The sequence below is a fragment of the Sinocyclocheilus anshuiensis genome, unplaced genomic scaffold, assembly GCF_001515605.1.
Source record: "Sinocyclocheilus anshuiensis isolate Anshui unplaced genomic scaffold, SAMN03320099.WGS_v1.1 scaffold355, whole genome shotgun sequence".
Lineage (NCBI taxonomy): Eukaryota > Metazoa > Chordata > Actinopteri > Cypriniformes > Cyprinidae > Sinocyclocheilus > Sinocyclocheilus anshuiensis.
Genome location: NW_015549571.1, coordinates 824701 through 838312, shown reverse-complemented (window position 1 = coordinate 838312; position 13612 = coordinate 824701). Strand labels below are relative to the sequence as shown.

General features: G+C 35.4%; 1 protein-coding gene across 1 annotated transcript in view; it reads right to left on the bottom strand.

Annotated features, from left to right (window-relative positions):
- Positions 1-13612, bottom strand: part of LOC107657347 (N-chimaerin-like) — a 62581-nt gene that overhangs the window by 2489 nt on the left and 46480 nt on the right. Inside the window, exons 7-12 of the mRNA XM_016445389.1 lie at positions 10571-10648; positions 3805-3877; positions 3384-3614; positions 2697-2774; positions 1319-1456; positions 123-229 (exon numbers count right to left, since the gene is read on the bottom strand). Coding sequence (XP_016300875.1) covers positions 123-229; positions 1319-1456; positions 2697-2774; positions 3384-3614; positions 3805-3877; positions 10571-10648 — 705 coding nt within the window. The remainder of the gene's footprint in view (positions 1-122; positions 230-1318; positions 1457-2696; positions 2775-3383; positions 3615-3804; positions 3878-10570; positions 10649-13612) is intronic.

The window sequence follows — 13612 nt, the reverse complement described above, 5'->3', positions numbered from 1 at the left end:
ATAAAAACAACAACAACAAATAATATATATATATATATATATATATATACAAACTCGTACAGACGACTGCAAGATTTTCATATGATGTTATTACAGGAGGTCTGATATCGATACGTCTCTCACCTCTTTAAATGTGCCATGAGATATCGCAGGGTTTCACAGTGAGCGGGAGGCATCTGCTTCAGAGCTTCATGCAGAGCTTCCAAACGCTCATCTGGGTCTGTCAGCTCTGACACAAACAAACAAACAAATAAACAACCGGGTCAAAAACTCTCATCTGTCTCGACACAGATCTGCAGGCAGCAAGACTTCCGGATATCAATACTGGATATTATATGAGCTGCTTTATTTTCCTGTTTACTACATATGAGGTCTGTAGCTTTCTTTAAAGGTCCCATGACATGCTGCTTTTTGGATGCTTTTATATAGGCCTAAGTGGTCCCTAGTACTGTATCTGAAGTCTCTTTCCCGAAATTCAGCCTTGGTGCAGAATTTCAGCCACTATGAGCCAGTCCCACAATGAGCTTTCCTTAGGACGTGCCATTTCTGTGTCTGTAGCTTTAAATGCTAATGAGGAGGAGAGAGGCGGGGCAACTGCCATGCTTCGCTCATTTGCAAGCCATGATGTCTCTCGAGGAAAAAAAAATATTGCGCTCGCCTCGCATGGTAGTAGCTTATTTTCTCATGGGCGGGCCAAATTCTCTGGGCGGGCAAAGCAGAGAAAGGGGAGGTAACCTTTCCCCGTATGACGACATAAAGGGAAGATTCCAGATTGGGCCATCTGAGCTTTCATTTTCTCAAAGGCAAAGCAGGATACCCAGGGCTCGGTTTACACCTATCACCATTTCTAGCCACTGGGGGACCATAGGCAGGCTAGGGGAACTCATATTAATGTTAAAAAACCTCATAAAGTGACATTTTCATGCCATGGGACCTTTAACCCTGTATCAAAATTTGAGACAATTTTGAAGTTTAAAACTCTGATGTGATTATGTTCAAAGAACAAACATTACATAAACACAAAAACTGTATGTACAACAATGTGTTTAAAAAAAACAGTTCTGGCAATTCTGGCATTGGCTCATCCAAGAATGACGCTGCTTTAGTATCAAAACGAGCCGTCTTTTAAAGCAAGAGTTTTGCTATTTCAGTATGCATATGATACAAATGCATGATTCATGCTGTTCTGTGTGCACAGCATAGCAAACATCTCTTACTTTTGATGAATTCTGCTTTTTTATTAAATAAAAGGAGGTGAAATATGGGGAAAGAGCCGGAACTGAGTGTCTAATGGAGAAATGTGGAGCGTGTGACTCACTGGCAGCCTCCATGACGCGTGGATATGCGTCATACGTGATGATGGGGATCGGCAGGTCCCTGAAGTAGAGTTTAAGAGCACCTGTAATGACGTTGATGTCTTCATAGACGCTGACGGAGATGTCTGCTTTCTCTCCATCTGAACACATTCCCACACAAACACATTTCACCCTCGGCTCCAGGGAGAGTCAGTCCTCTGCACTCATTCACACAGACAGCGCTCTTGTTTGGCTCCAGGGACCGAGCTTGAAGACATTTAGCTAACTTTATCTTATTCTGAGCTTGTGAGAATACTTCTGTACTGTGATGCTGCATGGTGCAGGTGTGTTAGTGTTATTATGCAATATAACTGCTTCTGTATTCCAGGCTTCAGTGTTATTTCAGGATTATATAAACACTACCGGTCAAACGTTTGGAGTCATTAACTTTTCTCTGAAATAAGTTTTTTTATGATGCTCACCAAGGCTGCATTTTTTTTGATATAGCAAATATATCAAATATAGTACAATTGTGAAAGATTACTACAATTAAAAACATTTTTTCTATTTTAATATATATGAAAATACAATTTATTCCTTTGATGCAAAGCTGAATTTTCAGCATTTTTACTCTTTACTCAAGAATCTTTTATCTTGTGTCACATGATCCTTCAGAAATCATTGTAATCTTGCTGCTCAAGAAACATTTCTGATTATTATCAGTGTTAAAAACAGTTTGTGGAAATGGTCCTGATGGAATTAATCTTTTCCATCAAAGGAATAAATTACATTTTATTAATATTTTTAAAATAAAAAAAATTATATTTTATATTACTGTTTTTACTCTATTTTGATCAAATAAATTAGTGCTGTCAAACGATTAATCGCGATCAATCTCATTCAAAATAAAAGTTTTTATTTACATAATATATCTGTGTGTACTGTGTATATTTATTATGTATATATAAATACACACATATACAGTATATATATATTGAAAATATTCACATGTATATATTTATATTCATATAATTTATATTATATATAAACCTTTTTAATATATAAACTTAACATTTTTTTGTTCATATCCTCATATCCGGATTGAGAGTCATTATGAAACAGTAATGCAGTAATGCATCTGAATACCAACAGATGGGCGAAAATCCTCCAACAAATGTGCCACTTTAACATTTAAGCAGCTCAGACTATTTCACATTACATAAACCCACAGCTCTATACGCAAGACAAAGAGAGACCTAAAAAAGCAGCGGTGAGCATGTGTATGGGATTCATCAGGATTACACACACAGATACACGTGCAGGCGTGTGTGTGAGTGTGTGTAGGAATGTGGGCTTTGTGACGGATCAGTACTGTACACAATCAGAAAAAACGCCACTCACCTCTGTCAAACGATAACTTCACATCTTCAATAAAGTCACTGAATCCAGAGACTCGATAGAGACCCTCCGACTTCAAACCTGAGCGACAAGACGGTTGAAGAAGGCGTTATAGAGTACACATAATGCTTCGCTGCGTCTCCAATGTAATAAAAGCTAAGGTAATAATGTGTAGCACTGTTAAGAGCTCTGAATATTTTGACTGTTAAACTAAAAGATTTTGTAGTATTAGAAAAACACAAGGTATCCTTGTGAATACAAGAAACAAAAACATGAAACACAACAAATGAAAAAAAAAAAGAAAAACGAAAATAAAATAAATGGGCTGAAGAAAAACTGCAAAAGTCAGTGGTCATAACATTGGCTATCAGTATTATGAAGTTTTTTTGTTTATTAGAAAATCTGATCTTGTGAAAGCAAAAATCAAAACACGCAAACAACAAAAAATATTAAAAACAAACAAAAACAATTTAAATATGGGCTGAGCAACAACAACAACAAAAAACAATATATCTTCAACCATGTTGTGAAAAATAAAAACAAACAAAACAAACACACAACAGAAAATATTTATAACATATCACTGACCGTGTAAAACCAAACCAAACAAAACACAAAAAACATTTACACAATATAAAACACTTATACATCTGCACAGTTGCTTAGTGTAAATCAGAGTCAGCGAGTCACCTCGTGCTTCGATCTCTCGTATGCACATGTCCACCACCATGGGTCGTGTAGCGTTATGAGCCTTGACCAGTGTGGTGAGATCACAGCTGTAAACCTTCTTCACGTGCTTCAGGTCCGGTTTGCAGTCGTTGGGCACCATCTTCGAGCACTGCTTATGGACATTCAACCCACAATCTGAGAAACACACACAACACAAACACACATCAGCTGACCAAACAACTCCATCCCAGGCTTCATTTCATCATTCCTGTCAAACCCATGGCTAAATCAATCAGTAAATCCACTGTGTTCAGTCACACGCTGAAATCACAGAATAAGTATGTTGTGTGTATTATCGATCCTGAGGCGGATGTGCTTCAGTGAAATTAGAGTCCCCAGCATGCTGAGCTTTCATTCTGCTTAATCGGTGACCTCTCCTGACCTCTAATCAGTGATGCCAGCGCTTCTGATTGGCTGACGGGGATTTCAATAGTGTCACCCTGGCGATGACAGAACTTGGCAGGAATACAAATGGTGCCTTATAAAATATGCATGAGCAATTTCAGGCACCTAATAGCTTCATAAGCCTCAAAAGTAAATCTCTGAGAACCTGTGAAAAAATGAAATGAACAATAGCTAATTAAAGGGATGGTTACTGTAAGCCAAAAATAAAAATTGTGTCATCATTTACACCTCATGTTGTTTCAAGCCTTTGTGACTTTCTTCCTTTGTGGAAGATAAACACAAATATTAAGAAGTAGGGTTGGAAAGGGGTGGAACATTTCTGGAAACTTTCCAAAAATCCCCGGAAGATCCCAAAAAATCTGGGAAATTCTGGATTTTTCCTGAAATTTACTGGAAATTTTCCAATTTTTTGCAACCCTAAGAAGAAGTGACTTCCTGTCACTTTCTACACTGTCCTATACTAGAAAAAAAAAAGAAAGAAAATTATGACAGAATTTTACGTTTTGGTGTATCTATCCCTTTATTTATAAAACAATTCACCAAACACACATTTTCAATTAAAAATAAAACCAAACCAAACAAAAAAAAACTAAACAAAACAAAAAAATATATAACGTTTAAGAAATGCAGTAATGTAGTTGTTTTCCTGTAAAAATAAGTAAACAAAAAACTAAAAAGCTGAATCCATCAAACACAGGCAGAATTGTTACAATCTGCATAAAATGTAACAATTTATGCAAGGATAATTGTACGAACATTTTATGTAAGAATGAGAAATTTACATTATATAAATGTAATGTTTCATACATTTTTATGAAAATTAGTTTTGCTCCCATTTAATGAATGAAAAAAAAAACTTTTTCTCAAATGGGTTTCTCAAACATTCCGTCTTTCACTGTGGGAAACAGATAGTCCTGCCCCCAACTCCTGCTATTGGTTGAGCCAATGTTGTTGAGTTTCTTAAACAAAAACAAACAGGGCAATATTTTGATAGCGTTTCACATTTTACCAGAAACATCAACAATAGTTCAAACAGCACACAATTCAAAAAAAAAAAAAAAAAAAAAAAAAACCTTTAAATTAGTTATTTTAAAAAGCAAAAACTAACCAACCCCCAACTGCGCCCATGCAACCAGGCCAGACACACACAAGAACTGGCACAGCATATGCAAATTTAGGCAAATTAGCTGATTAATATATAATGTGGCCTACTAAATGGGCCAGCTGCTTCAAAGCAGGTACCAGAGACAGAAAACAGAAAAAAAGAGGAAGAACGCAGAAAAACAGTGACAAGAAGCAGATGAATAAAAGACTGCGATGCGAGCTCAGGGCAGATGTGTGGGATGCTCAGTGAGCCACACTGAAAACAACGTGACCTGACCACTCTTCAGATCTGTACTCAAACATAATGCTGGAGTGGGCAGTGATTGTCAGTCCTGCGGGCTTCAGCAGACCTCATTTCCTGCAATAAATGGGCCAAACGCTCTGCTCTACTCTGCTCTCTGACTGTCATTCTGAATCACTTCATCAGCCTTTGACTGTCTACTACAGAGCAATTACGATTAAGCCTGATGAAGAGCAAAAATCTATCTTAAAATGCATGTGCCACTTTCTTAGAAATATAATATTCATACTTATACTCCGTTTTCATACAAAGAGTTGGATTTAATGACTCTAAAAATGGCAAGTTACACCTTCCTTCATGAATCATACTGTACACATCTTTACATTGAAAAGAAATAACAATTAAAAAAAGATTTACAAAAAATATTTTGTCAAGGTGCTGCAAAAAGCATTATTTACATGACATTTGTAAATCATGAACATGATGCTTTCATGTCATAAAATTCAAATTTGGGATATTTTCTAGAAACTTAAAAAAAAAAAAAAAATTATAGAAAATTCTTGACTTTTTTTTCTCCCCAAAAATATTTTAGAACTGCTTCATTTTATCTTTTTAGACAGATTTTTTTTTTTTTTGAAGATAACATTGAAGTTGTTGTCTGTAAGAATGCATTTTAAGGTCATAAAGAGCTTAAGATGAGGTAAAAAAAATGAATGTTACATCTTTGACCCCAAATTTTAATCTGTAGCTGGCGACTGATTTCCTTTTTTTACCGCAAAACAATAAGAGGCGATAGTTTTTTTTTTCTACCCATTTGACTCCTGGAATTAGAATGAAGTCTAATCTAAAGCATTGACTGCAAATACTGAATTATTCGCTGACACTTATTATAAAGATTCTGCAGTGTGTGATTAAAAAACGGCCCCTTGAGCGACTCTGTCGTCCTGAGACTTCAGCCATGCAGAACTGTAATTATTTTTGAAAAAGAAGAGTGAGGTTTATGATAAGCGGAGGAGACATGCGCTAAGAGGGCACATCTCTAATGCATTCAATCTGTTCGCTCAGGTCTGCCGAGCCCTTGTTCAGCAAAGTGGCGTAGAGGTGACCCCCGGAACACATGTGGACAGATACATATCAGGACACGCATACATACAAACACATCTCCGTTTGAGAATGAGTGCATGTATGCGTGTAGTTTAAGCCTTTAGGAGAGTTAAACAGCCAAAAGATTTTCTTTAGAAGCGCTATTAGATGAAAAATGGGTTTTATTTGAAGCCAGTATATAAAATTTAATATAACAATATTAAATGACAGTATTATTTATGTATCATTGATATACTATCAGAGTTTAGTTAATATTTTGAATTATATTTTAGTTTTATATTTTCTGATTTCATTTAAATTTTTTTTGTAATTATTATTGGTCTTTATTTTACCTATATAGTCTAGCCTGTCTATATAATTTTAGTGTATTTAGTTTTAGCTGTTTTATTACTTATAATTACAACTTAAACTAAATGAAAATGAGATATGTTGCCTTGGCAGCCAGCTGAAATAAAATGTAAATAAAATAAGCAAAAAGCATTTTTTTTTAATTATTTTAGTTAATGTTTATTTTATTTTATACATTTTTATTTTGTAAAAAACATTTTTCTACGGTTTTAGTTTTGCATTATAATGCATTCACATTTCCTGAGAAGACACGTAATAATCAGCTGTAAATTACTGAATTATTGAAAATGAATGCACTGCAATGCATCCTTTGCATGCACATTCCTTTTCAATAATTCAATGGTCCAGAGTCAATTATTCTCCTTAAACCACAGTTACAACATATATATGCAATATAATGCATTTTCTGGTTTTATCATGCATAGGCACAGTTACATTGTTACTTGCCTATGCATGACAAAATTGTGTACCAAAAAAAAAAAAAATTAATGCAGTACAAAGAGTAAAGCATTATGCCTATGTTATAATTAATTAGGAGCATCCATAACACATTATAAATACAGGCTTTAGTCAAAGTGTTACCCAAAGGCATTGTAGAAGCAAATATCTTGAGCTAAACTCAGACGTCTTCTTCCATTGTGAGAATGTTTTGAGCGGTTCCTGTATCCTGAAATTCCCTCTCACACTCACTGTGTGACCCAGTGCTGCGACGAGCCCTGAATTTTAATGCGTGTGTGTGTGTGTCTGTGTGTGTAAAGTGGAGCTAGTTGCGAGCTCTCAGCCCCTCTTCTCATTATAAAGACGTGCCAGCTTTGTTTTCAGTCTCTGCCATGATGGACTGGGCCGAGGGGGAGGGGGAGCGCTTTATCCTCTCATGAGGCAATGTGGCACAACATGCCTGGGCACTGGGGCTGGCACGCTGGAAGACACCCAAAACAATAGCTCGGAGTCTCGCTCTCACAGACGAAAAGCAAAAGAAGAAAGCATGTCAGATCACAATGCTGAATGCAAATCTCTACATCAAATGAGATTTCACTGTCCTAGATTATTTTTTAATATTGTTAATAACAAAAATTGTAAATGTAAATGAGAGAGAACGAGAGAGAGAGAGAGAGAGAGAGAGAGAGAGAGAGCGAGAGAGAGAATGATATGGGTAGAGGTGAGAAAAGGAGGTGGATACAAATAGCGTAAAAAGTGTCTCAGAATAAGGGATTTTGAACAAGCTGCTTTCAAAATAGTTTCATGCATTATTCATGAAGCCAGTTCATGAAAACATATGTGTCGCTCCCATTATCCTATAAATAAATCATTAAAACACAAACAACCAACCACAAAGAAAAAACCTGAATTAAACAGAGATTAGAACTCCTAATATGTATTTTAAAAATCCTGTTTTGCACAAGACAAAAAAAAAATAAATTGCATGCATAAAATAAAACAAGTCTTCATCTGTCTGTTATCATTATAATGTTTTCTCATTCCAGCGCTCAATTGGTTTCTTGCAGATGTAGGCCAGTCTATGCTGCCTCCACAGGCTAATGAGTATTCACATGCACATCAGCCAGAGCAACACACTGACCTATGTGAGCTCGGATCGTGTGTGTGAATAAACACGCCATCAACTCTGTACCAGCTTCACAGCTGAGATATATGCAGGAATCCTCACTTCACCCCTACAAAACCCCAAACCTATCCTAATGTCATCAGATGAAGCTACTGAACACTTCAGAGGGGGTTCAGCGGCTGGAAGTTAATAGCTTTAATGACACAAATTATATTACGTTTATAAACACAAGGGTGTATCATTGTGCACCATTATAATCATGGAGAACCCCCCACTTTTAGATTTTTTTCATGCCAGCATCTTAATTGATTTCAGGAATTGTTTTCTTAATTGTTTCCTTTTTAAATCGCTTCCTACATTCTTAAAAATAAAGGTTATTTTATTGGCATCTGTGGTTCCATGACAAACTTTAACATTCATGGAACCTTTCCACAAAATCTTCATTATAGTGGTTCTTTAGATTATTAAAATCTCCACACTAAGAAATAATGCTTTTTTATGAACTGTTCACTGAAAGGTTCTTTGGGGAACCCAATAAGGTTCTTCTTTTGCATTGCTTCAAAAAACTAAACAAAAAATAACCTTTTGGAACCTTAGTTAAAGCATGTACTACAAACCCATCAAAATCTAAAATAACAAATATAATAATAATAAAACACTTGTAGTCATAAGTATGCAATAGCGAGCTAACATGTTTTCTACACGCTTAAAAAAAGAAGGTTCTTTATTGGCAACAAAGGTTCCATGAAGAACCTAACATTTATGGAATCTTTCCATTCCGCAAAAGATTTTGAGTAGAAATGTTCTTTAGAAAATAATGGTTCTTTTAAAGGAACACTCCACTATTTTTGAAAATAGGCAAAATTTCCAACTCCCATATATAAAACAGTTTTTTACATACTATTTATACTATTAAAAAAACAGTATTTAAAAAACATCATTTTCATTTGTTATTATTAAGTAATAAAAATAAGAAATAATACAACTAAATAAATTATAATAAAATGATATATTATATGCACATATAACCCCTATGTTTTTTTGCTAAATGACTTACTGACTGTACATTATCGCAGTATACAATATCTAGTATGTTCAGTGTAAACACAGCTGGTTCTATGCTTCTAATGATAATAACTTGAATATTTAGTAATTTTCACTGTACTGCTGACAAAAGCAGCCGCTATCCAGTATCTGAGCATCAATTACCATGTGACAACAAGGAGAAAACGCAAGCATGAGAGAAAGCAAGCAGCAGAAAGAGCTCTTTGTGGAGTCAGCAGTCTGTGAGGGTTTGACTACAGACAAACTGAAGCTGAGAGGGGGCTGGGGTCTGGGATCCACTACCTGCTGAGGACAGAAGCCAAATGAGGAAACGCCGTTATGTTTACCAATCCTCTATCAGTTCCTAATCTCTCCATCTGTCACCCCAAACAACCTCCCTCACGCTCCCTTCCTCTCTCATGCAAACACAAGATGTTTTTATTTGACTTGTTTTTCAGAACCTCTGGCTGAACTGCCTCTAAATAACCCCGTCTTAAACAGACTCACGGCTTACAGCATCTTAACTCTTCCAACGTCTCCAGAAACCTGCACTCGCTGCCACGGCAACAACATACCCCTCGGGACGGATTTAAATCACATTTGGGGAGAATTTGCATAACATGCTATGACATAGTCGCTCTGAAAGTGAGTCACAACAACACAACACAGTCAACATTTCAATGAATCACAGTAAAATTGAGACGCAAGTGAGACCATTATGCAAAAAAACAAAACAAAAGTTGATAAACCACAAATAATAATATTACCAAAATTATTTATTGGTAATATACCAAACATTTTCCAAAATGTATTTTTCTAATCCCAATAGCAAATAGTTTTTGCTCTTGTTTAAGCACAAATCAAAATTAATTCAGCAAGATTCATGCATGAAACAAGAAATCCAGTAATCATGTACCAAACATACTTTAAATGAATTTTGTTTAGTTAATTTGACAAAACTGTGCAGCATTTCTTCTTTCAAAACATTTAAAACATTCAAAACATTTCAATGAATCATGGCAAAATTTAGGCCAAATTGAAATCATTTTAAAAATGAAAAAATGTTTTGACTGACCATAAATAATAATATTACCAATATTATTTACATTATACCAAGAAATATTACCAAGATTATCAAACTCACTACAATAAGCTTTATGCATGAAGAAAGAACAAAAAAAATCCACTTCTTCGGACAATTCTGATAAACAAATTGGCAAAAAAAAAAAAATTGGCAAAAACTTGACATATTCCTTATTTCAAGACTTTATGCAAACATAATGATTTCTAGTAAGATAATCCCATTAAAGCAGGCCATGAGGCTTTGTGGATCCTTACCTTGAAGTTGTGGACTTTCTCGTACTTGGGCGCCCGTTCGCTCTCCTTCAGTGTGGCTCGACGGACCAGCGACGTGAGCTGCGAATAAGCAAAGAGTTTGAGAGGTTGCCAGAGAGTGGCCGGAGGTTTCTGAGGACTCATCTTCATCCCCAGAGCAGCGGCCACCATCCCCTGCTCCTTGCCCTCTGCCTTGGCCTTGTGCACCAGAGACTTCTCCTCCTTACGGAGAACACAGGACTCGCGAGACGGCATCTCGCACGCTTGAGGAGCGACTCCACACACCGACTAAAGAAAACTTAAGCACAACTCCGAGATCCCCTAACAGACTCTTCTACATCTTTTGCCAGAGATCTGAGGGTGCCAAAACAAATCACCAATGTGAACGTCCAATTAGTCCAAACAGAGTTTCTTCAGCGAGTGTCTGAAGCCCCTGCGCCTGGTTCTCTCTGGGCATCTATATGCAGATGAGATGAGTTGTTGAGTTAATCCCGTCCTGCCTGCGAGCAGCAGATATCCTCTCTGGAACGCTGCCTCAAAGAGAGCGCGAGGGGGCGACGGGGACAACCCAACCACAGTCACACTAAAATACACAGCTCCAATCAGCCAATCCCAGCAGAGTCTGTGAGAGAGCTCACTCCGCCCCTACAGCAACCAATCCCCCAATCCACCGCATGAGTGGGCAGAGAGACAGAGAGAGAGAGAGAGAGAGAGAGCGCGCAAGAGAGCGAGAGAGAGAGACAGAGAGCGAGAGAGAGAGAGCGTAGGGGGAGATAAGGAGTGGGACGGTAATGAGAGGTGAATGAGTCATGGATCAGCTCTGAGCTCATACTCCTCTAATAAAAGCACAAAGCCACCACACCAATCCACCATAAACACAACCCACACTGTATGAGGACTGCACGATTTGATGATAAAAAAAAAATAAAAAATTTAAACTGTGATTGCAATTTTTAGAATTGAAAAGAATTACAGGTTTGCTGCTTGTGTGTAAGGCTGCACAATTTGGCTACAATTTTGTGATTATGTATCAGCTATAAAATATTATCAAATAAAAATGACAATATTTGTAATATTTATGGATGTAAATTTATTTTAAAATACTTAAATATTAAACATCGACAACAATAACAATAATATTTATTATTATTAAATAGAAAAGCGTATTTAAGAAAAAAAAAAATTTTTATAATGAAGGAACAAAATAAGAAATATTACTATTGTAATATTTCACTGTATAATGAAAAAAAGAGTGTTTAAGAAAAATAATATAATTTACAACTGTAAAATTGCATTACTAATAATTATTGTTGTCCTAATTAATTTTAAAATGTCAAACAATATTAATTATTATATTGTTTTTAATTATTTGTTTTCATTTTATTTATTATTTATACAGAAATTAGTATTTAATAAAAATATAATAATGTTTTATTTTATATGGCAAGTGTAAGATTACAATACTAATAATTACTCAATTAAATACAATTTTTACTATTTTATTTATTTTCAAATGGTCAAACATTAAACAACAACAACAACAATTTTTATAATAATAGATACTACTAAATAAAAATATAAACATGGCTATTACTAAATATTACAAACACTCAAAAATGATAATACGAAGATTATTATTATTACTACTACTACTGTAAAATTACAATATTTAATATTTACCAATACCAATATACATCTTAATTTCTTCTTTTTAAAATGTTGAACTCTTAAACTTTTATTTTATATACAGATGTAGTTGGAGCTTGTGTGGAGCAGCATTTACTGTGAACTAATCCGCTCTGAGCTGAAAACACTGGTGGATCATGAGCTGCTCACGTGTAAATGAACACAGTGCTGCACTTCACTATGTAACACACAGCACAGCGCATATATTCAAATCATGATTGAGGTTTAATTTGAATTAACTGTATAGCCTTACTAAGTATCTTATCACACAGCTCTCTGGAATAATTGACTGTAAATGCTCAATTGAGTAATTGTGTGGTCAAATATTTCTGTATAATTACGCAAACCTGACCTTTGCCCACAGTAACCGATGTCCTAACTATTTCATAGCTAGTTTCATATCTCTTTTATCACGCCAAGAGATATGAATTATACAAGAGATAGAACATTTTCCTTCACACATAATAAAATAATTTCAACTCAAATCAATAATTCAAGTCCCATGTATTTATTTTCTGTTCAATGAAATGGGTTTGTTATAAAACATTAATAAAACACCAGAAAAAAAGTGGAGTGAATTTCTATATTGGACACGGGGATTGAACCTGCTCACCGTGTGTGTAATGAAATCAACTTCCTGCTTCATATAGACGCTATCACGAGTCTCTCCTCCCCATCACACACACACACGATCAGATACTGCAATTTGCCTTCATAAATCACAATAACAGCATCAGCCAAATGACTCTGGATCTCTCCCAAACAGATCAGACAGAGATTATGTCTAAACACGGTCTCTGTTTGTGTGCTATTATTATACTGCACATTATACACTGATATATTGGCCAGGATGATTAATTGGCTGATATCTGCCTGATATTTGGAAAGGCATCGATCAACAACCGTGCATGTCTTACAACCTTCACGTCTGTCTGTCCCGAAACTTACCTGCAGCTGTCAATCAAAACATGCACACTTTGTTTACAAATGTTTTGGGGTAAATTTGAAGAAAAATAAGGTACCGTTCAACAGTTTGGGGTCAGTGAGATTTTTTTTATGTTTTTGTAAAAAGCCTCTTTTGCAGACTAAGGTCGCATTTATTTGATCAAAAATACAGTAAAAACTTTAATAACGTGATTTATTATAACAATTTAAAATAATAGTTTTCTATTTTAATATATTTTAAAATATATTATTTTCTTTACTTCAGTGTCACAAGATCCTTCAGAAATCATTCCAATATGATGATTTGATGCTCAAGAAACATTTCTTATTATTATACTTATTAACAGAAAGTTAAAAAGAACAGGAATTATTTAAAATGGAAATCAAATGGCTTTTGATCAATTTTATACATCC